At 42.4% G+C, this 27,274-nt stretch overlaps 1 protein-coding gene across 1 annotated transcript in view; it reads left to right on the forward strand.

The window, feature by feature from the left end:
* LOC121565017 (ubiquitin-associated and SH3 domain-containing protein B-like) overlaps nt 1–27,274 on the forward strand; it is a 52,597-nt gene that overhangs the window by 10,341 nt on the left and 14,982 nt on the right. Inside the window, exons 2-4 of the mRNA XM_041875964.1 lie at nt 21,631–21,684; nt 24,461–24,647; nt 25,253–25,451. Coding sequence (XP_041731898.1) covers nt 21,631–21,684; nt 24,461–24,647; nt 25,253–25,451 — 440 coding nt within the window. The remainder of the gene's footprint in view (nt 1–21,630; nt 21,685–24,460; nt 24,648–25,252; nt 25,452–27,274) is intronic.

A 27,274-nucleotide genomic window follows, 5' to 3' on the forward strand; every position in this document is an offset into this window, starting at 1 on the left:
AAGCAAAAAGGCAGTAACTGCTCATTTGGTCGAAAATGAGTTAATGTAATTTTTGCTACATTAAATACATGCTTAATCATCTGGACAAGTATCCTGCCTCTATTGTATAGTGTTTTGGAGAAAATGGGGGTCATTTTAGCGGTAACTGCATAAGGTTACTGTGAAGCCAAGGTAAATAAAAGCCATTTTTATCAGTTCGACGCTATGAGCAGTTACTGCCTTTTTGTTTCGTAGGGCAGTATTGTTTCGCCAGGCTGACGACTCTGACAAGGCCTGGCCACAGTTGCTGACATACCCGCAGGTGCCCGCCTTAGCATATTTTGGGACAGACAGCTGTGCTCCTTCTGTCCCCTCTGCTACTAGTACCATATCTGCCCCTCTCTCAGTCCCCCTGGCCTGCGAGGCAGCTGTTGTTTTCATTAAGCCATACAGGGTTCGTTCAGAGTGGAACTGACAGTGTTGCATCTGTTCAGTGATGCCAGCGACAGACCACTTGGAGCTTTGCAACAGAAACATGGGAGACCAAGCGCATTTACAGTCCAGCCTTTCTGTACCTTCACCTCACACAGGCACCAGCAGTAGCTGAGCTGATCCTCCTTGGAAATACAACATCTTGTGTGGATGCGATGTGGTCCGTTGGTAACTGCTTTTTTGCTAGCCATCCTTTTTCCCCCTTTATGTATTTGTCTTTGTGTGTGTGTGTATTCTGTGTGTGTGTCTGTGTGTCTGGGTTTGTGTGTTTAGTTGTGGCTGCGCCATATGTGTCTGTGCTACATTTGCCAGAACCACGACAGCCAATCCAAGATCTAGTGTCCTTCCAGCCACATGCTTCAAGCATACTGCGGCATCCATCCGCTGACTGGAGTCACTATGTGAGGACTTATGGAGCTCCAACTCCCTGCCAGTTTGCTGGAGATTGGGTCCAAATGATCAGAGATGAAATCACAATTGATGCGCTTTTAATTACAAGCCCAATTTGATATGATGACGGGCGTGCGTGAATGATGAAATTATTAGATCAAAATGCATTTGTCCACATACTGCGTGCCTGTGCAATGATATGACGATGCCCATTTGTGACGCAGCCTACTTTATCATTGTTATGTACACAGTACATAGCTGCTGTATGTATACTGTAAACATTGTTATACATATTTTATGTGTAGCATACTGTATCCAGTTTTCACCTACTGCCCCACTAGCAGTGTGAAAAACAAAGGTGTGTACCAACCCAGAGTCAGAAACAACTCACTGGAGAAACAGCAATGTGTTTTATAGCCTAAATAATGTCATTAGGATTAGTGACAGAGATTCCCCTGATTTCTGTGACTGTATAATAGGCACTGAACCAGAGGTGGTTTCTTGGCTCTGTACTAGAGCCGTAATGACAAGGCAAGTGTGTTTGAGGCTTGGTTTGGCAAGCACAAGGTACTTACAGTTGTGGGGCATCTTTTACGGGCTGGGGCTGTGCACACTGTCTTTCTAAACCGGATGGTTCCTTCCTTAACCAGCAGTCTCTTCATCTGATTTTTATCAAAGAGGCTAGCATTTAAATGTTTAACACACGCTGTATGTACAGTATGTAAGCATGCGTTTCTATTTTTATACAGCAGTTCCCTTCTATTTTACACCATTACGGACAATAGAGACATGCAACAGAATTTTGTGTATTAGAGTGGTATTTTACTGTAGGCCTAGATGCTCAGGTGGACTAAATTGTCTTTGGGGGAAGGAAAGCTGTGTTTAGCGCTCTAGTAAAAAATAATCATAATAAAGTTCACTGACGGCTTGATTCTATGTTCCCAGGCATACAGTAGTTAATATTGCTCATCGTACCTGGATGGTAAATGTGTTTTCTTTTACACTTGACTGGCAATAATGTAAAAAGTAAAAACAGGTTACAGTTTTGAAATGCAAACCTTGTAAATTAATAGTTCTGAATATTTAAATATTGTTTAGACACATTTTTGTCAAATTGAATAGAAAGTTAGAATTGTTGTGTTCCAATAGTCAGCTGAAGGAATGCAGCAGTAGCCACTTCTCAATATTATATATTAGGAATCTTACATAGTTAAGCACAATTTTTGTCTGGGTCAAATTGTTTCACAACCGTTGTGTGTCCCCCAGTGATTTGTTTTGTGTTCACTGGTTTTGTGGAGACACAAATTGTCACTGACTGTGTTAGTGCATATAATGAGGCAAGAGAGACACTTTTGTGAATCGTTTGCAGTTTATGGATGACAGCTTTGTGAAGAAAACGGTGGAAAAGTAAAGGCCTCCCTCACAAATAATTAGAGCATAATTGTAGCATGGTAGATAATTGCAGTCAGTGTGGTAGAGCACAGTGGGGGAATTTTGTCTGAACAGTAAGTCCTTCATTCATTTCGAGTCTTCCTCTATACATCAATGAAATGCATAATGAGAGGAAAACACAGCAGAGAATTAGTCGTCAGTAACATCAGCCTCACTGATGTTGCTCAGGGGGCTCTGAATCCAGCGAGAGTCTACATGTGAGTGAGGGCTTACAAATATTCTACATTGACATATGTTATGTTATTAATAATCGTGTGTGTGTGTGCTTGCCTGCCTGCGTGTATGTGTGTAAGCCACAGTGCAATAAGAAGTGTTATTCCAATGTTCCAATGCCGTTCAAATTGGCCAGTTCAATATTTGGTTCAATTAAATTCAAATCATAAAAATCACCACCCCTAACTTTCAATTCACCACCCCTAACTTTCAATTCAAAACACATCTTCTTCACAGCTCCTGTGAGTAGATCAACAAATGTCTCTCAAGTTGTTATACTACTTCCTTGAGTTTCTGTTTGGCTGTCTGAGAGTAGACGCAGGCAGACACATAGAGGCTGTAACAATGTATAGGAAAACAGGAAGAAAAAAAACTCCCCCATCACAGCACATTGCAGGGGGAAACAAAGTATCCCAGAACAAATACAATGTTCTGTGATTAGAACAAATCAGTTACACCCCCACATTGAACTGTCCCAGATAACCACAGGACCCAGATCATGAACAAGGACAGATATTGCAATTTTCATTACCGATATTACTATTTTCTTTATATTTTTATGGTGTTGTCAGTCACCTTTGCATACTTTACAATTTGAGATTTTGAAAGAGGAACATAATCAGAGAGAGAGAGGGTGCAGCCCACCGTGTTGCACTCTGGTCATGCTCTTGTGGTCAGTGGCTTAGCCTCAGTGTGACAGGGCCTCAAGGTCTCTGGCAGGTTTGTAAACAGGAACTGTCCGGATGCAGGGGCCAGAGCCATGGGATTTCCCCACAGAGCTGAGGTGGGAGGGGTGAGAGTGTGTCTGTCTGGGTTGGTGGTCAACTGGTGTTGAAATGGTATGGGATGTCCTGGTGAGACATTTCTTGTGAATGGGTGATGGGTGTTGTGTGTGACTGGGTGGGTGGGGGTGATGGGGCACAACTGTTGTCAGACAATGAGGAGGGGCCATTGAATATCCAAAATTAGCTACATTTTCTAGCACACAGACAACTTTCTTTTGAATGGGATGGCAGAGCTGAAGTCGGGAGTCTTCCCATTGCTCCGATCATCCACCACAGAGATAGCCCGGTTATAAAGTAAAGCACTTTTCCACACAAGAGAGTTCACTCGTCTGTCTGATACTGACAGGCTATAAGAAATATTAACTCAACCTCCATTCTCATTAGTTTACCCATTTCTAGCAATACAGTTTTCTATTTTATAGTGCAGTAATGATCAGTGTGTCACCCTTTTGAAAACAGATACAGTGGGGAAAAAAAGTATTTAGTCAGCCACCAATTGTGCAAGTTCTCCCACTTAAAAAGATGAGAGAGGCCTGTAATTTTCATCATAGGTACACGTCAACTATGACAGACAAAATTAGATTTTTTTTCTCCAGAAAATCACATTGTAGGATTTTTTTATAAATGTATTTGCAAATTATGGTGGAAAATAAGTATTTGGTCAATAACAAAAGTTTCTCAATACTTTGTTATATACCCTTTGTTGGCAATGACACAGGTCAAACGTTTTCTGTAAGTCTTCACAAGTTTTTCACACACTGTTGCTGGTATTTTGGCCCATTCCTCCATGCAGATCTCCTCTAAAGCAGTGATGTTTTGGGGCTGTCGCTGGGCAACACAGACTTTCAACTCCCTCCAAAGATTTTCTATGGGGTTGAGATCTGGAGACTGGCTAGGCCACTCCAGGACCTTGAAATGCTTCTTACTCCTTCATTGCCCGGGCGGTGTGTTTGGGATCATTGTCATGCTGAAAGACCCAGCCACGTTTCATCTTCAATGCCCTTGCTGATGGAAGGAGGTTTTCACTCAAAATCTCACGATACATGGCCCCATTCATTCTTTCCTTTACACGGATCAGTCGTCCTGGTCCCTTTGCAGAAAAACAGCCCCTAAGCATGATGTTTCCACCCCCATGCTTCACAGTAGGTATGGTGTTCTTTGGATGCAACTCAGCATTCTTTGTCCTCCAAACACGACGAGTTGAGTTTTGACCAAAAAGTTATATTTTGGTTTCATCTGACCATATGACATTCTCCCAATCCTCTTCTGGATCATCCAAATGCACTCTAGCAAACTTCAGACAGGCCTGGACATGTACCGGCTTAAGCAGGGGGACACGTCTGGCACTGCAGGATTTGAGTCCCTGGCGGCGTAGTGTGTTACTGATGGTAGGCTTTGTTACTTTGGTCCCAGCTCTCTGCAGGTCATTCACTAGGTCCCCCGTGTGGTTCTGGGATTTTTGCTCACCGTTCTTGTGATCATTTTGACCCCACGGGGTGAGATCTTGCATGGAGCCCCAGATCGAGGGAGATTATCAGTGGTCTTGTATGTCTTCCATTTCCTAATAATTGCTCCCACAGTTGATTTCTTCAAACCAAGCTGCTTACCTATTGCAGATTCAGTCTTCCCAGCCTGGTGCAGGTCTACAATTCTGTTTCTAGTGTCCTTTGACAGCTCTTTGGTCTTGGCCATAGTGGAGTTTGGAGTGTGACTGTTTGAGGTTGTGGACAGGTGTCTTTTATACTGATAACAAGTTCAAACAGGTGCCATTAATACAGGTAACGAGTGGAGGACAGAGGAGCCTCTTAAAGAAGAAGTTACAGGTCTGTGAGAGCCAGAAATCTTGCTTGTTTGTAGGTGACCAAATACTTATTTTCCACCATAATTTGCAAATAAATTCATTAAAAATCCTACAATGTGATTTTCTGGAGAGAAAAAAAATCTAAATTTGTCTGTCATAGTTGACGTGTACCTATGATGAAAATTACAGGCCTCTCTCATCTTTTTAAGTGGGAGAACTTGCACAATTGGTGGCTGACTAAATACTTGTTTTCCCCACTGTAAGTGACAGAGAGAGAGAGCAAAGAAAAATATTTTGACTCAATTTGGCATGAGGGTCTGCTATACAAATTGATGGAAAGCGGTGTTGGGGAAAGACATACGACATTATAAAATCCATGTACACAAACAAAAAGTGTGTAGTTAAAATGGTCAAAAACAGACACATTTCCTTCCACAGGGCCGTGGGGTGAGACAGGGATGCAGCTTCAGCCCCACCCTCTTCAACATATTTATCAACGAATTGGCGAGGTCACTCTAAAAGTCTGCAGCTCCCGGCCTCATCCTACTAGAATCAGAAGTCAAATGTCTACAGTTTTCTGATGATCTGGTGCTTCTGTCCCCAACCAAGGAGGGCCTACAGCAGCACCTAGATCTTCTGCACAGATTCTGTCAGACCTGGGCCCTGACAGTAAATCTCAGTATGACAAAAATAATGGTGTTCCAAACAAGGTCCAGTTGCCAGCACCACAAAAGAAATGTCCATCTACACACCATTGCCGTAGAGCACACAAAAAAACATACTTACAAAACCAGTCAAAAGTTTGGACACACCTACTCATTCAAGGGTTTTTCTTTATTTTTACTATTTTCTACATTGTAGAATAATAGTGAAGACATCAAAACTATGAAATAACACATGGAATCATGTAGTAACCAACAAAGTGTTAAACAAATCAAAATATATTTTAGATTTTAGATTCTTCAAAGTAGCCACCATTTGCCTTGATGACAGCTTTGCACACTCTTGGCATTCTCTCAACCAGCTTCATGAGGTAGTCACCTGGAATGCTTTTCCAACAGTCTTGAAGGAGTTCCCACATATGCTGAGCACTTGTTGGCTGCTTTTCCTTCACTCTGCGGTCCGACTCATCCCAAACCATCTCAATTGGGTTGAGGTCGGGTGATTGTGGAGGCCAGGTCATCTGATGCAGCACTCCATTACTCTCCTTCTTCGTCAAATAGCCCTTACACAGCCTGGAAGTGTGTTGGGTCATTGTCCTGTTGAAAAACAAATGATAGTCCAACTAAGCGCAAACCAAATGGGATGGCGTATCGCTGCAGAATGCTGTGGTAGCCATGCTGGTAAAGTTTGCCTTGAATTCTAAATAAATCACCAACAGTGTCACCAGCAAAGCACCCCCACACCATCACACCTCCTCCTCCATGCTCCACGGTGGGAACCACACATGCGGAGATAATCCGTTCACCAACTCTGCGTCTCACAAAGAGACCAAAGGACACATTTCCACTTGTCTAATGTCCATTGCTCGTGTTTCTTGGCCCAAGCAAGTCTCTTCTTCTTATTGGTGTCCTTTAGTAGTGGTTTCTTTGCAGCAATTCGACCATGAAGGCCTGATTCACACAGTCTCCTCTGAATAGTTGATGTTGAGATGTGTCTGTTACTTGAACTCTGTGAAGCATTTATTTGGACTGCAATTTCTGAGGCTGGTAACTCTAATGAACTTACCAGTGGTAACTCTGGGTCTTCCATTCCTGTGGCGGTCCTCATGAGAGCCAGTTTCATCATAGCGCTTGATGGTTTTTGCGACTGCACTTGAAGAAACGTTTAAAGTTCTTGAAATGTTCGGTATTGACTGACCTACATGTCTTAAAGTAATGATGGACTGTCGTTTCTCTTTGCTTATTTGAGCTGTTCTTGTCATAATATGGACTTGGTCTTTTACCAAATAGGGCTATCTTCTGTATACCACCCCTACCTTGTCACAACACAACTGATTGGCTCAAGCGCATTAAGAAGGAAAGAAATTCCACAAATTCACTTTTAACAAGGCACACCTGTTAATTGAAATGCATTCCAGGTGACTACTTCATGAAGCTGGTTGAGAGAGTGTGCAAAGCAGTCATCAAGGCCATTGGTGGCTACTTTGAAGAATCTCAAATATGAAATATATTTTAATTTTCTAACACTTTTTTGGTTACTACATGATTCCATATGTGTTGTTTCATAGTTTTGATGTCTTCACTATTATTCTACAATGTACGAAATTCTAAAAATAAAGAAAAACCCTTGAATGAGTAGGTGTGTCCAAACTTTTGACTGGGACTGTACATTTTATGGTCAATTTTACAATAGTTCTATTTTGTTTGTTTTTACTCCTGAACTTCCTCTACCCTCAACCTCTCAGATCATTTTCATTTCAAACTGTGCTCTTTCACAAAAGTTCTCAACCTATAACCTATATACTTATTATGGACACAGTATGTTTTACATTAGTTATCTTGTTGTTATTAGTCCTAACCTTCAGCTCCATTCAACCACTCCCATCTATCTCTTAACACCATCCATATTGGATTTCTATTTGCCATATATTCTTGATGTTTCACAAAAGTTCTGAACCCTTCTATTCTCATTGTTTCTACAGATTGTAAATTCCACCAGTCCTACCTATGATATCATTTACGAAGATTATACCTTTTTTAAAACATTTTTATCGGAATTGGATAAGGACGCGCACAGTTGCGTCCCGGATGTGTCTGTCTTCACATGTAGCCTGTGAGAGAGACCTGATCACGTGATGGATAGCCATGTGAGTGAGAGGTGCTTCTGAGCAGGTAGCACTCAGGGAGAAGGGCACAGCGCAGCACTCCGGGCCAAGGGCACAACGGCCACTGGCCGCAAAAGGCATGGATTTTTTTAGGGTGCATTACGGCCACACAAAGGGAATGCCGCTGGGAAATTTGAGGCATTCGTAAGTGCTTGTCGAATTGTGAATGAGAGACTGATGAAGTCTGTACAGCTTGCGCAAAAAAACAAAGCAGAGCTCATGCCTTTCAAGCTACTTTTTTTCAAATCAGCATTAGAGTCGCATCATGCAGCCTTACAATGTATTACAAATCAAAATATATAGCCCAACGTTTGTAGAACAACTAAAGTTACATTAATAACTCTAAATTAAGCATATAGGAATACCTATTTCTTTGTTAACCGCTCAACACAGAATAGCCGCATGTGCGCACTCCCTCAAATCGTTTGGAGAAAATATCCTTTCTATTTTATTCAGCTTTGTTCGATTGTATTCTTCATACTATAAAATAATATTAAATAATGCCACGGAATTCAAAGCAAATCTTTTCTGATAAATGAACTAGTGTAGCCCACAGCCATTTGGCATAGCCAGATCAGGACCTAACATAAGGACAACTCAGAGTATGCTATTCTGTTCTTCTGAAATAGACTACAATTTCTTCATATCATGTTTCTTTAAATAATAGATTTATTGTGAAGGTAAAGGCTATATTACATGGATTTATTATACTTTTTTAAATGTAGATGTTCCAAAGGTCTGCATCAGTGGCTTGTAGGCTATGTGTGGAAGCCAGGAGATGCTATTTGGATGTAGCAGGGCTTGCAAACTATTACGGACTACGAAGGGAAACCCAGCCGCGAGCTGCCCAGTGACGCGAGCCTACCAGACTGGCTAAATGCCTTTTATTATAGCTTCGAGGCAAGCAACACTGAGGCATGCATGAGAGCACCAGCTGTTCCGGACGACTGTGTGATCACGCTCTACGTAACCGATGTGAGCAAGACCTTTAAACAAGTCAACATTCACAAGGCCGTGGGGCCAGATGGATTACCAAGACGTGTACTCAGAGCAAATGGCAAGTGTCTTCACTGACATTTTCAACCTCTCCCTGACCGAGTCTGTAATAGCTACATGTTTCAAGTAGACCACCATAGTCCCTGTGCCCAAGAAAGCAAAGGTAACCTCCCTAAATGACTACCACCATGGTAGCCATGAAGTGCTTTGATAGGCTGGTCATGGCTCACATCAACACCATCATCCCGGAAACCCTAGACCCACTCCAATTCGCATGCTGCCCCAACAGATCCACAGATGATGCAATCTCAATCGCACTCCACACTGCCCTTTCCCACCTGGACAAAAGGAACACCTATCTGAGAATACTGTTCATTGACTACAGCTCAGCGTTCAACACCATAGTGCCCACAAAGCTCATCACTAAGCAAAATACCCTGGGACTAAACACCTCCTCTGCAACTGGATCCTGGACTTCCTGATGGGCCGTCCCCAGGTGGTAAGGGTAGGCAACAACACATCTGCCACACTGATCCTCAACACGGGGGCCCCTCAGGGGTGCGTGGTTAGTCCCCTCCTGTACTCCCTGTTCACCCACAACTGCGTGCCCAAGCACAACTCCAACACCATCATTAAGTTTGCTGACGACACAACAGTGGTGGGCCTGATCACCGACAACGATGAGACAGCCTATAGGGAGGAGGTCAGAGACCTGGCAGTGTGGTGCCAGGACAACAACCTCTCCCTCAACGTGAGCAAGACAAAGGAGCTGATCGTGGACTACAGGAAAAGGCGGGCTGAACAAGCACCCATTCACATCGATGGATCTGTAGTGGAACGGGGCGAGAGTTTCAAGTTCCTTGGTTTCCACATCACCAACAAACTATCATGGACCAAACACACCAAGACAGTCGTGAAGCGCAACAGCGCCGGAGAAGATGGCTGCCGTTTTACAGCCCTCTAACCAATTGTACTATTATGTGTGTTTTTCCGCGTTATTTGTAATTTATTTTGTACATAATGTTTCTGCCATCGTCTCTTATAACCATCGTCTCTTATAACCAAAAAGAGCTTCTGGATATCAGGACAGCGATTACTCACCTCGTATTGGACGAAGATTTTTTCTTCAACGAGGCGGCCGCGAAGGATATCATACAGACACCCGACAAGGCCCAAATCCCCGTCATTCGCGTGAGGAAGAGACGGAGATATCGTGGACGTAGATCGGGGTGCCTTGTAAGGATCCGACGGCGAGCGAGTAAACTGCCTCTTCCATCAATCCTATTAGCCAATCTTCAATCATTGGATAACAAATTGGATGACCTAAGATTACGGTTATCCTACCAATGGGACATTAAAAACTGTAATATCTTATGTTTCACCGAGTCGTGGCTGAACGACGACATGGATAACATACAGCTAGCGGGCTATACGCTACATCGGCAGGATAGAACGGCTGACTCCGTAAGACAAGGGGTGGCGGTCTGTGTATATTTGTAAACAACAGCTGGTGCACAAAATCAAATACTAAGGAAGTCTCGAGGTTTTGCTCGCCTGAGGTAGAGTATCTTATGATAAGCTGTAGACCACACTATTTACCAAGAGAGTTTTCATCTATATTTTTCATAGCTGTCTATTTACCACCACAAACCAATGCTGGCATTAAGATTGCACTGAATGAGTTGTACAAGGCCATAAATCAACAGGAAAACGCTCATCCAGATGCAGCGCTCCTAGTGGCCGGGGACTTTAATGCAGGGAAACTTAAATCCGTTCTACCTAATTTCTACCAGCATGTTAATGTGCAAACAGAGGGAAAAAAAACTCTAGACCACCTTTACTCCACACACAGAGACGCATACAAAGCTCTCCCTCGCCCTCCATTTGGCAAATCTGACCATAACTCTATCCTCCTGATTCCTGCTTATAAGCTAAAACTAAAGCAGGAAGCATCAGTGACTCGGTTAATAAAAAAGTGGTCAGATGACGCAGATGCTAAGCTACAGGACCGTTTTGCTAGCACAGACTGGAACATGTTCCGGGATTCTTCAGACAGCATTGAGGAGTACACCACATCAGTCACTGGCTTCATCAATAAGTGCATTGATGATGTCGTCCCCACAGTGACCGTACGTACATACCCCAACCAGAAGCCATGGATTACAGGAAACATCCGCACTGAGCTAAAGGGTAGAGCTGCCGCTTTCAAGGAACGGGACTCTAACCCGGACGCTTATAAGAAATCCCGCTATGCCCTCCGACGAACCATCAAACAGGCAAAGAGTCAATACAGGACTAAGATTGAATCGTACTACACTGGCTCTGACGCTCGTCGGATGTGGCAGGGCTTGAAAACTATTACAGACTACAAAGGGAAGCACAGCCGCGAGCTGCCCAGTGACACAAGCCTACCAGACGAGCTAAACCACTTCCATGCTCACTTCGAGGCAAGCAACACTGAAGCATGCATGAGAGCACCAGCTGTTCCGGATGACTATGTGATCACGCTCTCCGTAGCCGATGTGAGTAAGACTTTTAAGCAGGTCAACATTCACAAGGCCGCAGGGCCAGACGGATTACCAGGATGTGTACTCCGAGCATGTGCTGACCAACTGGCAAGTGTCTTCACTGACATTTTCAACATCACCCTGACTGAGTCTGTAATACCAACATGTTTCAAGCAGACCACCATAGTCCCCGTGCCCAAGGACTCTAAGATAACCTGCATAAATGACTACCGACCCGTAGCACTGACGTCTGTAGCCATAAAGTGCTTTGAAAGGCTGGTCATGGCTCACATCAACAGCATTATCCCAGAAACCCTAGACCCACTCCAATTTGCATACCGCCCCAACAGATCCACAGATGATGCAATCTCTATTGCACGCCACACTGCCCTTTCCCACCTGGACAAGAGGAACACCTACGTGAGAATGCTATTCATTGACTACAGCTCAGCATTCAACACCATAGTGCCCTCTAAGCTCATCACTAAGCTAAGGATCCTGGGACTAAACACCTCCCTCTGCAACTGGATTCTGGACTTCCTGACGGGCCGCCCCCAGGTGGTAAGGGTAGGTAACAACACATCTGCCACACTGATCCTCAACACGGGGGCCCCTCAGGGGTGCGTGCTCAGTCCCCTCCTGTACTCTCTGTTCACCCATGACTGCATGGCCAGGCACGACTCCAATACCATCATTAAGTTTGCCGACGACACAACAGTGTTAGGCCTGATCACCGACAACGATGAGACAGCCTATAGGGAGGAGGTCAGAGACCTGGCCGTGTGGTGCCAGGACAACAACCTCTCCCTCAACGTGACCAAGACAAAGGAGATGATTGTGGACTACAGGAAAAAAAAGAGGACTGAGCACGCCCCATTCTCATCGACGGGGCTGTAGTGGAACAGGTTGAGAGCTTCAAGTTCCTTGGTGTCCACATCACCAACGAACTATCATGGTCCAAACACACCAAGACAGTCGTGAAGAGGGCACGACAAAGCCTATTCCCCCTCAGGAGACTGAAAAGATTTGGCATGGGTCCTCAGATCCTCAAAAAATTATACAGCTGCACCATCGAGAGCATCCTGACTGGTTGCATCACCGCCTGGTATGGCAACTGCTTGGCCTCCGACCGCAAGGCACTACAGAGGGTAGTGCGTACGGCCCAGTACATCACTGGGGCCAAGCTTCCTGCCATTCAGGACCTCTATACCAGGCGGTGTCAGAGGAAGGCCCTCAAAATTGTCAAAGACTCCAGCCACCCTAGTCATAGACTGTTCTCTCTGCTACCGCACGGCAAGCGGTACCGGAGTGCCAAGTCTAGGTCCAAAAGACTTCTCAACAGCTTCTACCCCCAAGCCATAAGACTCCTGAACAGCTAATCATGGCTACCCGGACTATTTGCACTGCCCCCCCAACCCATCCTTTTTACGCTGCTGCTACTCTGTTAATTATTTATGCATAGTCACTTTAACTCTACCCACATGTACATATTACCTCAACTACCTCAACTAGCCGGTGCCCCCGCACATTGACTCTGCAACGGTACCCCCTGTATATATAGCCTCCCTACTGTTATTTTATTTTACTTCTGCTCTTTTTTTCTCAACACTTTTTTAGTTGTTGTTTTATTTTTACTTTTTATGTTAAAAATAAATGTGCTGTTGGTTAAGGGCTGTAAGTAAGCATTTCACTGTAATGTCTGCACCTGTTGTATTCGGCGCATGTGACCAATAAAATTTGATTTGATTTGATTTGAAGAGGGCATGACAACGCCTTTTCACCCTGAGGAGACTGAAAAGATTTGGCATGGGTCCCCAGATCCTCAAAAAGTTCTAAAGCTGCACCATCGAGAGCATCCTGACCGGTTGCATCACCGCTTGGTATGGAAACTGCTCGGCATCCAACCGTAAGGCGCTAAAGAGGGTAGTATGTACGGCCCAGTACATCACTGGGGCCAAGCTTCTTGGCATCCAGGACCTATATACTAGTCGGTGTCAGAGGAAGGTCCAAATAATGGTCAAAGACTTCAGTCACCCAAGTCATAAACTGTTCTCTCTGCTACCGCACGGCAAGCGGTACCGGAGCGCCAAGTCTAGGTCCAAAAGGCTCCTTAACAGCTTCTACCCCCAAGCCATAAGACTGCTGAACAATTAATCAAATGGCCACCCGGACTATTTACATTGACACCTCTGCTCCTTTGTTTTTACACTGCTGCTACTCGCTATTTATTATCTTTGCATAGTCTCTTTACCTCTACCTACATATACAAATTACCTTGACTAATCTGTAACCCCGCACATTGACTCGGTACCAGTACACCCTGTATATAGCCTCGTTATTGTTATTTTATTTTATTTTTATTTTTTATTTTTTTTACTTTAGTTTATTTAGTAAATATTTTCTTAACTCTATTTCTTGAACTGCATTGTTGGTTAAAGGCTTGTAAGTAAGCATTTCATGGTAAGGTCTACACCTTTTGTATTTGGCACATGTGACAAATAACATTTGATTTGATTTTAAATGTGTTTATGTTAATGAATGGTAAATTACCATGAGACCGACAGTTATTTGCTTGACAATCACCGGCTGACGAAATTCCGTGACCGCCACAGTCCTATGACTGACACAAAATTAAGGAAGGCTTTGACTATGTACAGACTCAGTGAGCATGGCCTTGCTATTGAGACAGGCCGCCGAAGGCAGACCTGGCTCTCAAGAGAAAACCGGCTATGTGCACACTGCCCACAAAATGAAGTGGAAACGGAGCTGCACTTCCTAACCTCCTGCCAAATGTATGACCATATTAGAGACACATCTTTCCCTCAGATTACACAGACACACAAAGAATTCCAAAACAAATCCAATTTTGATAAACTCTCATATCTATTGGGTGAAATAACACAGTTTGCCATCACAGCAGCAAGATTTGTGACCTGTTGCCACAAGAAAAGGGCAACCAGTGAAGAACAAACACCATTGTAAATACAACCCATATTTATGTTTATATATTTTCCCTTTTGTACTTTAAAATGTTTCTATTCCTTTGAAATTTGTGAGTGTAATGTTTACTGTTCATTTTTGGTTGGTTATTTCACTTTTGTTTATTATCTATTTCACTTGCTTTGGCAATGTAAACATATGTTTCACATGCCAATAAATTGAGAGATCAGAAATATCTCAGGCACTTAAGGCTTGGTCATTCCATACAGTGTCTGCATTTGTGGCTTTTTTCCTTCCTTCCTGGTGAGTCATGTGTCATGTGACATCACACTGTTTGTCTGCTGCTCTGGTTGGCAAAGAGTAGACTGGGAGGAGAGGAAGCCAGGGGGAATAATCATACACAGTAGTGTTCTGAGCTGTAAATATCACATTGGAAGGCTTTAGTGCACATGGTAATTGTGTCATGAAACAAGGGCCCTGTTCTAATATTTAAGAAATGATCCTTCCTCTCCTCCTTTCGTTGACTTAGGCCACGATTCAATACAAGGCGCTTTATAGAGCAGCACACTAGACAGCTGACAATACACCTTTTTAAAGGTAATTTCCCAGATGTTTGCGGAGATCGCATTCATGGTAAACACTGGAAATGTCGGCTCAAACATAAGTTACCTTTAAAAGGCGTATTGTCGGCTGTCTATTGTGTTGCCTTATGCTGCGCCTTTGGTTGAAGCCCGGCCTTAATCACAGATCTGGTTGGTGTTGTAGCACTATCTTGCTATTGCTATCTCAGCCTGACCTGATCACCTTGACATTTGATTGTCTCATTGTTCATCTCGTGGTCTTCGCAACACCTTTGGGTGTCAATTGTTCCTTATGATTCAGTCTTTCAACACATGTAGAAATGAAGTGATTGAAGTTCAGCTAAGGGTGACTAACTAACCCCATGGTTTCCTCAGCTTCATCATTAGTTATTTTTCATAACCGTTGGACAATATTAGTCATTGTCTCCATGTGTACTTGTATTTCTGCCCCATTATGTGGGCAGTGATACACTGTGTTACTCAGAAGAAGGAACGTAATGCTATCTACAGTGCTACATAAGGACGTATTCGTTTTTTGTGCACCTCAAAAACACTCAAGCGCACGCACATGCACACATACACAGACACATACATACACTTGGTGTACTATGCAATACATACGTACATGAGTGAGCTGATTGTGGGGGTGTCCTGCTTAGAGGCTCGTCTGTTCCTCTTCCTGTCTTGAGAAGCTCACAGGATCTCTCTGGTTGGAAAATGTCACGTTCACAATGTAGTGGGCGTAAAAAAAGCAAGTGGTTTTCTCACCTTCAAGAATGTATAGTTTGTGTGATAAAGTCCTTTACAACCACTGATTGTGATCCGAATAACAAGCAATCCACGTAACACAAGGTTAAATGATCCACTGAAAAGTATTGTATGAGTTGTATGTTATGCTGCATTGTCAGTGGTATATCAATTGATTATGGAATTGTAGATGATCTATCTAGGCTGTAAGCATTTTACTGTTAATGATGACAAACCGTTTTCCAATGTGGGCATCAGCACAGGCACTGTTGATTGAATTGCAGGGTACTGTAGTGATGGGGGGGGGAATCAAGTTACATATCAATGTATGCACTCACTAACTGTAAGTCGCTCTGGATAAGAGCGTATGCTAAAATGACAACAACAACAAAAAAATATATATATATCAGGATATTCGTTTTTTATGATATATTGTAGTGTATCGTTTTGACAATATTATTTTTGCGCTAGTTGGCTGTACCTGCACCAAACTCCAGTATTTTTCCTTCATAGCTTGTTCTCCATGTTCTTTTTAAATAAGGAACCAATTTGTTTTTAGCAGTTTTATTTCCATGACTGATCAAAACTTGTTTTCCCATGGCTCTCTCTTGTCCCTCTGCAGCAGACACATGGTGAGCAATATGTTTTGAACATGAAATCGTAATAAAATCACAGTAATGAGTCGCAATACATATCGTATCGGCACCTAAGGATCGTGATAATATCGTATCGTGAGGTCCGTGGCAATTCCCAGCCCTAGTACTGTATGTAGGTTTCCATGGAATAGAGATACACTAGAACAGATCATTACATTTTTACATTTTAGTCATTTAGCAGACGTTCTTATCCAGAGCAACTTACAGTTAGTGAGTGCATACATTTTCATACTGGCCCCCCGTGGGAAACGAACCCACAACCCTGGCGTTGCAAGCGCCATGCTCTACCAACTGAGCTACAGGGGACTACGAACCATGGACTGAGACAAACTGACTTCCCATGTCGCTCCATACACTGTAGTAGAGGAAGTATTTCAGCGCTATTTGAACAGTTATTATTGCACCCACAACCAAATCAGCCACTAAATGTTAAGGCTGTCACAAGAGAGTGCTATTACACAAATTAAAGTTGGTATATGATCTGTAGACTCCTAGGGAGTGGTAACTTTGGGTTTGGTGAGAAGGTTCTCAAGGACGGTCTTCTACGTTGATTTCCCCCATACTTTGATCAGTTGCAGACAACATTGTGTGTTTTGAAATGTTCATATTTATTTTCTTATTCCCAGCGAGCTTGGACTAAAATTAGATTAGCTCACAAAACAGAATGTTGTACAGAATCTGTACTTCATCAGCTCTGGAGGAAACTGGATCCAACTGGATCCAAGCCTCTCGGTTCCCTTGCACACAAACTCACAGAGCAAAATGTAGTCAATTACAAGTGCACATGGACGTGTGGGGTGGTTGATGTCATGTCGTTGCTGGACAGATGTGATAGGTTGGGAAACTGAGTGCAAGACATGGGTGTGTGGGGTAATAGTGTAAATGAATACCTCAGGATGAAGCTGAGCTCTTCCATGCTACAGACACACAACACTATTAGTCTAATAACTCTTCAAATATAATTAAAATACAGTAGCTCAGTCATAATGTTATTCATTTGAATTCCGTTTCTAAATTGACCCCAGCCCTGGTAAAACTAATTTACTGCTCAATCAAAGGTCTATTCTGGGAACTTCATTAATTGTAATAGCCCTAGGGACAAATAAAGTTGAATTTAATTTAAATTAATTCAGGGACCAGAAAAAACAGCATTTAGGGTCAATTAAGAGTCATTGTCTACACCATGTTCATACTTGATGTAGTTCTCATGCTACTGTGGTGGACGACCACAGCACAGCCCTGCTGTTGCTGGCTCTCAGTGTCTCTGTCAACTTAGGCTATGACAGGGACATCAACTAGATTCAGCCGCGGGCCAATTTGTTCTTGAGCGGATGGTCGGGTGGCCAGAACATAATAATAAAAAAACATTTAGACTGCAAACTGACCGCATGAAGCCTAAACATATATAATATTTGACTAAAACATAATCATTTCAAACCTTGATTACATTTGGGAACATTGTCCTGAGTAGGGTGCCGTCTTTCGGATGGGACGCTAAAACGGGTGTCCTGACTCTCTGTGGTCATTCAAAATCCCATGGCGCTTATTGTAAGAGTAGGGGTGTTCACCACGTTGTCATGGCTAAATTCCCAACCTGGCCACATTCCATCATGGCCACCTAATCATCCCCCTCATTCCTAATTGGCATACATCACTCCTCACCTCTCCACCTGATAGCTGATGTGTGGTGCGAGTTCTGGCTCAAAAATTGTCCCCGTGCATCACTGAGGTGGGTGCTACACATTGATGGTGGATGTGGTGAGTATGTAAAGCGCTTTGAGTACCTCAATTAGTAGAAAAGTGCTATATAAATCCAATCAATTATTATTAATTATTATTTGTGTACGATCACATGTCTCTCTATTATGCGTGGGAATACTTGGGAATAGATTTCTAAAATAAAAATAGCTGATTTCCTGGTGTTTTTACAGTATTTTATGTCCAACAATGAAAATGCCCCCCAAAATAATATATACTCTTTATTTTTTATTTTTTTGCTCTGAAAACTTGGAGGGACAAATAAAACAATTTGGCCCTCGTGCCGCCAGTTGGGGAACCCTGGGCTATGATGTGTTCACATGTGGCAGTGATCTAGCAGTCATACTGGTTCTCTCTTCATTCAAGCCGTTTCGGTTGATTGTAAACCTTTAAATACCAGTGTCCACAGCTTATTTTACGCCTGGTTCAGATCTGAGAAAGACCGACCACATTATCCTCAGCTGATGTACTTCTGAGGCGTTTCCTGTCAGAAGCATATGAAGTGTGGATGGGGAAGCACTGCAATACTCTTGGGGGTTTCACTTCAGCGCAGCCCATAGACAGCCTGACAGGGAGAATGCTCTAGCTACCTGTTTCAGGATGTTGGACTGAGGCCTGTGCTGTTCACAGGGTATCTCTAGAACAGAGAGCAAGCCACAAGTCAAAAGCAGCTGCCTGTTTTTTCGATTGAGGTTGGAACTATTCTGAGCTGAATGTAGCTGAACTCATACAGCTGTGGCTTTTGTATGTATGATTGTGTTATGCACCTAACATATTCAGTTACAGTGATCTGGTCACTACACCTCCTCTGATTCAGAGTTTGATTCATACTTTGTACATAGGCCACATTTAGCTTCCACTCTGGGACAGGGCTTGTCATATATACACAATCACTTCAGGTCTAAGGAGTAACCGCGGCTTAGACCTGAAGACTAGCATTAACTACCTAAACTAATGCCCAGGTTTTAGCTCAGCCTAACTCAGTTTTAGCTTGGGCTAAAGCCAATCTTGTGGCAGGACACCCAGTTGATCTGACAATTGTAGCCTCCTTTGAAGTAACTGTCCGGTGTTTCCAGATTTCTATGAAATATGATCATTAATATATAATTTATTACAATATGAGTTATAGTTTTCCTTCCAAAAGTTAAGTATGTTAAAAAGCAGCTTTTCTGTGTTGGAATGGTGTGGGTGTACCCTAACAATAGAATGGTGTGAGCGTATATGGGCCTTAAAGATATTCAGGCGAGTAGACCGCTGATTGGCCAGCTCATCCTCCTCAGGAAGATGACATTTGAAACAGTCTGTTTGAGGTGTTTTTTTCTTCTTTTTTTCCCCTCCAATTTATGCTTTGGCCACAAATACGAGTATAGGATGAGTCAACAACATTATTTGGGTATGAGTTAACAGAATATTAACTTTTAGAAGTGAGATTTTCACTGAACAGTTACTTTAAGAAGTACAAGTAGGTAACTATCCCACTTGAGTGGGGATTCTGTTGATAGACAAGATGAATAAAACAATGGCAGATATTCAGGTTGAAGAGAAGGAGGAACGAGCGATCAGGGACTGTGTGGGATCCTCAGCGGAAGCACGGAGCAGTGGTTATTGACTCAAGTTGCTGTTTGCAGAGTAATGTACATCTGAACAATCTCCCTTTTCAGCTGTGATGTCGTTCTTCCAGAGGACTTGGCCCTTGAGGGTTCCCTAGCGGCTTCTGCTGGGGAACGGGATGCAGGGGAAGAATTCCAGGCAACACATATCTGGGACACTCTACCTCTGTTGCGTGGAGTATGATGAAATATTGCGGAGACACATGCACACATTCAGTCTTTACTGTGTGATGGTAGAGTGTTTGTGGTTCCTATGTTGCTGCTCTCCCATGCCTCAGATGTATGGAGACATTTGAATGAACTCAATATGGGAGCCCTATGTTGAGTTGGGCGAATTATCAAAGATTAAAGAGACACATGCACACATATTGAGCATTTCCTGTGTGACGGTAGAGTGTTTGTTCCTATGTAGCTGCTCCCCGGTGGCCTCATGTTTGGCTGATGTAATGCATGAAATCAACCCTCTGTGGACACCCCCTCTCTGCAACATTACATCTACACACAATCCTAGTATTGTCAAGTTAAAACTAATACTGTTGAAGGGCCTAGGTGAAAGGTGAAATATTTCCTACATACTTACAGTAGATATATCATTAAGCATCTGTACTACCCTTTTCCACAGATTGACTCGGGTGTCTGGCAGAGCTCAAACGTTAAACTGGTTGGTTAATACCCTTTTGACACTATTATGTCAACCCGTGTTTGCGGGTACAGAAGTGAGTTGAACTCGATCAACATTGTATTTGTACTTTTAAGTGAGCCAATAGGCATGGCCAAGAGGCTAGCCATGCCCCGTCCAACAAAACCCAGATCAGTGCCCTGAGACACTCTACATACCTCCAGTTAGTCAGCAATGTACATTTAAATTAACATTGGAGAGGGTCTGTCTCTGCACCACATGGTCTCACTACTGGTGTCCCCCAGGTCTCGGTACTAGGTCCTCTCTTGGTTTCCACTGCTGCGGATGCTATGGAGACTATAGTCCCCAGATTGGAAAATCACATTAGCAGTTTCCACGTTTTTTCCCTTCCCTTGAGTAGTCTCTAATTAGATTCTGAGGGCCTAATAAGAATAATTGATTCAGCATGCTCCCTCCACTGCTTGTTAACCAGGCCTCCAGGTGTTGCTGGATTTAGGAAGCTGTCTCACAATGCAGTAGTAGAGGTAGTCATTCGGTCGCATGCTGTGCAGTAGTTTGCTATTTTGGAGAGTGACTGAGCATGTGTGTCTATTTTCATGGATTAATTGATTGAACTGGTTTTGACAGTTGAAATGGCTGAGTGGAAATTATGTGTGGTGGGTTGTTCACCTCACACCTTTGTGTTTTATTCATACTCATACTGTATCGAGGAATCTCCTCCACACTTTCCTATGGAGTGTCTTATTGAAACGGTATGATTAGCTTAGTATAACTGTCCACTGTATCAGACTCCACTGTTTATAATAAAGGCTGTGCTACTCCTGCTGAACCATGCTCCACATGACTAAATATACAGTGTATGAACTCTACCTCAATAGTGCTTATTAAAACTGTGTGAATCTGTCCCTCCCAAATGGCACCCTTTTCCCTATATAGTGCACTACTTTTGACAGGGGCCCAATAGGAAATAGGGTGCCATCTGGGTCATACCCTCTGCCACTTATCTCAGACAAATATGGAACAGAGATTGTGAACTCTGGCTTTGTGCCTCTCAGTTTGGCTATAAATAAGTGAGATTCAATCTACTATAAGTACGCTATATATGACTTTACCATAAAACATTTCTTAAATAATATTTTAGTAACAATGTCACAATATACCATAAGTGCATGCAAATAAGGAAACTGCATACAAGCATTGGAAATAAAACCTTCAAAGGTGAGCATTGTAACAGCCACTGTTTTCTGTCTTTGCAGATTGAAGGCACTAGTATCAACAGGAGACAGGAGTGTACAGGCAGCATGTGACTGGTGAGTTCTAACACACATGCACACATATACAAACACACACTCCCAGAGATAAACCATGTTGAACTGTGATAATGTTATGGTAGTGTTATGCTGCCCTCTGCTGTACTGCCTATGTGTGTGCGCTTACTATTTAGCCAGGTGTGAACGACTACAATTCTTTAAAGGCCCAGTGCACTCAAAAACTAGATTTTCCAGTGTTTTATATATATTTCTACACTCCGAGGTTGGAATTATACTGTGAAATTGTGAAAATTATGATAATGCCCTTTTAGTGTAAGAGCTGTTTGAAAAGACTGCCTGAAATTGTCCACTATCAGAATATCTATTTATTATGGCCATCGAAATGTTAGATATTAAAATCAGATCCAACAATAATATCAAGGGATTAGAAATCCAGGGCTTAAAAACAAAGGTGTCATTGTACGCTGATGATTCATGTTTTCTTTTAAATCCACAACTTTAATCCCTCCACAGCCTCATAGAAGATCTAGATACATTTTCTAACCTCTCTGGATTACAACCAAATTATGATAAATGTACTATATTACGTATTGGATCACTAAAAAATAAACATTTTACATTACCATGTAGTTTACCAATAAAATGGTCTGATGGTGATGTGGATATACTCGGAATACATATCCCAAAGGAAATAAATAATCTCACTCCAATACATTTTAATAGAAAGTTAGCAAACATAGATAAGCTCTTGGTACCATGGAAAGGTAAATACCTGTACATTTGTGGAAGAATCACCCTGATTAACTCTTTAGTATTATCCCAGTTTACCTATTTGCTTATGGTCTTGCCTACGCCTAGCGAACAGTTTTTTAAATTATATGAGAACGATTTTTTCCATTTTATTTGGAACGGCAAGCCAGACAAAATTAAACAGGCCTATTTATATAATGAATATGACTTTGGAGGACAGAAATGATTAAATATTAAAACATTAGACCTATCACTAAAAGCTTCAGTCATACAAAAGTTATACTTAAATCCGAACTGGTTCTCTAGCAAATTTGTAAGATTGTCTCACCCAATGTTCAAGAATGGCCTTTTTCCCTTTATTCAGATTACAACCTTATTCAGAAAACAAGCCATAAAAAGTTGGTTGCAATTTCAATTTAATCCCCCCCAAAAAGACGACAGAACAAATAATGCAACAAATATTGTGGTTAAACTCAAATATACTAATTGATAAAAAAAACTTTATTTTTTGGATTAAAAAAAAAAGGTATAATCTTCGTAAATTATATCATAGGTAGGACTGGTGGAGTTATGTTGCACATGTAGCTAACAAAAACATATGGAAATGTCTGCTCTACCCAAAATTACAACCAAATAATTGCAGCATTACCGCAAAAATGGAAGAAGAAAGTGGAATGGGGAAAAAGTAAGGAACTTGTCTGTCGGCCTTGCATTAAAGAACATAATTGGTTAAAGAAAATAGTGATAAATAAAAAAGTATACCAGTTTCATTTAAGGACCAAAGGATTGACAGCCATCCCATATAGATTGCAAAATAGTTGTGAAGAGATTTTTGACGTACCGATTCCATGGCATAGTGTTTATGAACTGATACGCAAAACGACGCCGGATTCAAAACTTAGAATTTTTTAATTTAAATTATTATAAAAAAATATTGCTACCAATATAATGTTATTTATATGGGGGATACAATCTTCCCAGCTCTGCAGATTTTGCTGCAAAGAGACAGAATCATTAGATCATTTGTTTTGGTACTGTCCATTTGTAGCTTATTTTTGAACACAGGTCCAGGAATGGCTAAAGGATTGCAATATTTACCTGGAGCTAACCCTGCAGATAGCACTACTGGGTGATCTGAAAGGTCATAGTCAATCGATCAATAATATAATAATACTTTTAGCAAAAAAAAATATTTTCAATTTACAATCTGTAGAAACAATGAGAATAGAAGGGTTCAGAACTTTTGTAAAACATCACAGTACAGTTAAAAAATATATGGCAAATTGAAATCCAATATGGATGGTGTTAAGAGATAGATGGGTAGTGTTGAATGGAGTTGAAGGATGGGACTAATAACAACTAACAACAACTAATAACAACAAGATAACTAATGTAAAGCATACTGTGTCCATAATAAGTATATAGGTTATAGGTTGAGAGCTTTTGTGAAAGAGCACAGTTAGAAAGATATGGCATCGGATGGACATCATGAAAATGATCGGAGAGGTTGAGGGTAGAGGAAGTTCAGGAGTAAAAACAAACAAAATATCATTATTGTAAAATGGACTTGTGTCAATTAGTAGTCCTCTGTAGCTCAGCTGGTAGAGCACGGCGCTTGTAACGCCAGGGTAGTGGGTTCGATCCCCGGGACCACCCATACACAAAAAATGTATGCACACATGACTGTAAGTCGCTTTGGATAAAAGCGTCTGCTAAGTGGCATATTATTATATTATTATAAAATGTATATAGTATGTATAAGCTGGAAGTAGAGGCCTAAGCATTGTTGTTCACTATATTTTTGGAAGTCACAATCTATTTGCAATATTAAAGCTGATCTACCCCCCCAAAAAAAAAAAGACAGGCTGAAATTTCAGCTTGTTTTGGTGGGAGGGAGTTTTGGCCTGCCTGGTAAATTAGTTAACAGACCAAAAAGAAAGATAGTTCATATTGAGATAAAAACAGCTGCATTGGAGCCCCCCCAACACCCACACACACACACACACACATCTTCTACCTCAGTCATTGATAAGCCTCCTCCTCTTCTTCTCCTGCTCTTCCTCAGGCTGTTCTCCCATGTGGATGACCCCTTCCTGGATGACCCGTTGCCCAGAGAGTATGTCCTGTACCTGCGCCCCAGCGGACCCCTGCAGAATCAGCTCCATCACTTCTGGCAGCAGTCCCGCGTCACCTGTGGCAAGAACAAGGCCCACAACATCTTCCCCCACATCACACTCTGCCAGTTCTTCATGGTGAGCCCAGGGTGAAATGACACACCTCATGCTCATACATCAACACATGGATGCTCCTCCCTCTAATTCAGCTCGCCATTAAGTATTATAATTATGTTACTTAACACTTATGACACATTGTTTTAACATTTTAATTGAACCTACACTCTTAGAAAAAAAGGTGCTATCTAGAACCTAAAGGTGTTCTTTGGCTGTCCCAATAGGAGAACCCTTTGAAAAACACTTTTTGCTTCCAGGTAGAACCCTTTTGAGTTCCATGTAGAATGCATAAAGGGTTCTACATGGAACCCAAAAGAGTTCTACCTTTAACCAAAAAGGGTTCTCCTATGGCGACAGCCGAATAACCCTTTTGGAACCCTTTTTTCTAAGTGTGTATTTATCCAAGAAGTCACGTTGAGTTCAAGAGACTGTAACATCTGTCTAGTAAGGGCCAGTTTCCCAGACACAGATTAAGCTAAATCCTGGACTAAAACGTGCTTTCAATGGCGATTCTCCATTGAGCAGAAGTCCAGGACTAGGTCTAATCTGTGTCTGGTAAACTGGCCCTAAATGTTGATGTAAGCCTCAGTGTTTGTGTGGTACTCAGACTCAACCATGTCCCCCAGTGTGCAGACAACAAGGTGGATGCCCTGTTGGAAGCCCTGCAGGCCACGGTGGGCCAATGGAGGGGTCGTTTCCCTAGCCCCCTGCCCCTGGAGCTCTACACCTCCTTCAACTTCATAGGCCTCTTTGTTGAGGAGCAGATCGCAGAGGTCCTCAAGCAGTTTGCTGCTGACTTTGCTTCTGAGGCTGCCAGGAAAGCAGGTAGGGACTCTCTCTGCCTGTGACACATGGACACACACCCATGCACGCAAGCACGTCAGACACACACACACACACACACACACAAGCATGCACACATTGCCTTTTTACAGGCAATCTATCGCTCCTCACGCTTTGGTCAGAAAATGACATATTTTAGGTTGGTAAGGGATTACTGTAATCAGGGCCGACGTTATTGGCGGGCCCTAGGGGGCCTGGCTCGACCTACTGGACAAATAAATAAATATTGAAATATTGATCATTTATTTGACTGAGACACGCAAAGACAGAAAGACGCATTAATCTCAGATAAAGCATCCGTGAAACAGCGCCCCTCTGTCTCCGTATGTGTAGACCATGTATCTGATGCTGTCTGGACAAAAGGAGTATGGCATGTCATACTTTTTCTGGCCAGACATCATCAGATACATGAGCTACATATAGGATGACAGAGGGGCGCTGTTTGGCTCGCTACTTTCAGCAGAGAGGAAGAGGAGAAGTGCGAGGGCTCGCTCTCGCAAGAATCTGTCCTGAATACGCCCATTGCGTTTCTATGGGCATAATATGCAGACCTAAACTTGTCGCCTGCATTCCCGGATTTGGGACAACGACTCGCATTGTTAGGGCGGAGACATTAGCATCTCGTCATTATATACAGATATAATGATAATGACGAGATATAATGATAATGACGAGATATATATATCTCTGGTTTCAGCCACTTGAAAATTAGAAAGGAAAGTTGGCGGGTGCACAGTGCACTGTTCGGATGCTGGCTTTCCCTAAAGTAAATGTATGTTTTGCCAAAATTATATAATTACTCCTGTCTAAATAAAATCATTCAAAAATACTTTGCCAGAGAGCTTGACTTAGCCACAGAGGATCTGTACGCTCTCCTTGGCTGGCCCTCACTACATATTCGTCGCCAAACCCACTGGCTCCAGGTCATCTATAAATCACTGCTAGGCAAATCCCCGCCTTATCTTAGCTCATTGGTCACCTTAGCAACACCCACCTGTAGTATGCGCTCCAGCAGGTATATCTCACTGGTCATCCCCAAAGCCAACACCTCCTTTGGCCGCCATTCCTTCCAGTTCTCTGCTGCCAATGACTGGAACGAACTGCAAAAATCTCTGAAGCTCCCTCACTAACTTTAAGCATCAGAGCAGCTTACCGATCACTGCACCTGTACACAGCCCATCTGTAATTAGCCCACCCAACTACCTCATCCCCATATTGTTATTTATTTTGCTAATTTGCACCCCAGTATCTCTATTTGCACATCATCTCTTGCACATCTATCATTCCAGTGTTAATACTAAATTGTAATTATTTTGCACTATGGCCTATTTATTGACAGGTGGAGTAGAGATATTAATGTGATTGAAAGAACCAGAATTTTCATCAGGATATTTTCTACAGTTTTCTTTTTTTTTATGGCTTTAGGCCTATATATTTTACTTAGTTGATTATGGAAGTTATAGGCCTACTGCTGCATTGGCCTATAGTTATATGGCACGCAGATAGGTAGAAATTGTAGGATAAATTGTAAGCTTCCCCAAACTTAAACTCACGAGCTGCCTACACTCTTAGAAAAAAGGGTTCCAAAAGGGTTATTCGGCTGTCCCCATAGGAGAACCATTTTTGGTTCCTGGTAGAGCCCTTTTTGGTTCCATGTAGAACCCTTTTGGGTTCCATGTAGAGCCCTCTGTGGAAAGGGTTCTACATTGAACCCAAAGGGGTTCTACCTGGAACCAAAAAAGGTTATTCAAAGGGTTCTCCTATGGGGACAGCCGAAGAACCCTTTTGGGTTCTAGATAGCACCT

This window comes from Coregonus clupeaformis, chromosome 5, assembly GCF_020615455.1.
Source record: "Coregonus clupeaformis isolate EN_2021a chromosome 5, ASM2061545v1, whole genome shotgun sequence".
In the NCBI taxonomy this organism is placed as follows: Eukaryota; Metazoa; Chordata; class Actinopteri; order Salmoniformes; family Salmonidae; genus Coregonus; species Coregonus clupeaformis.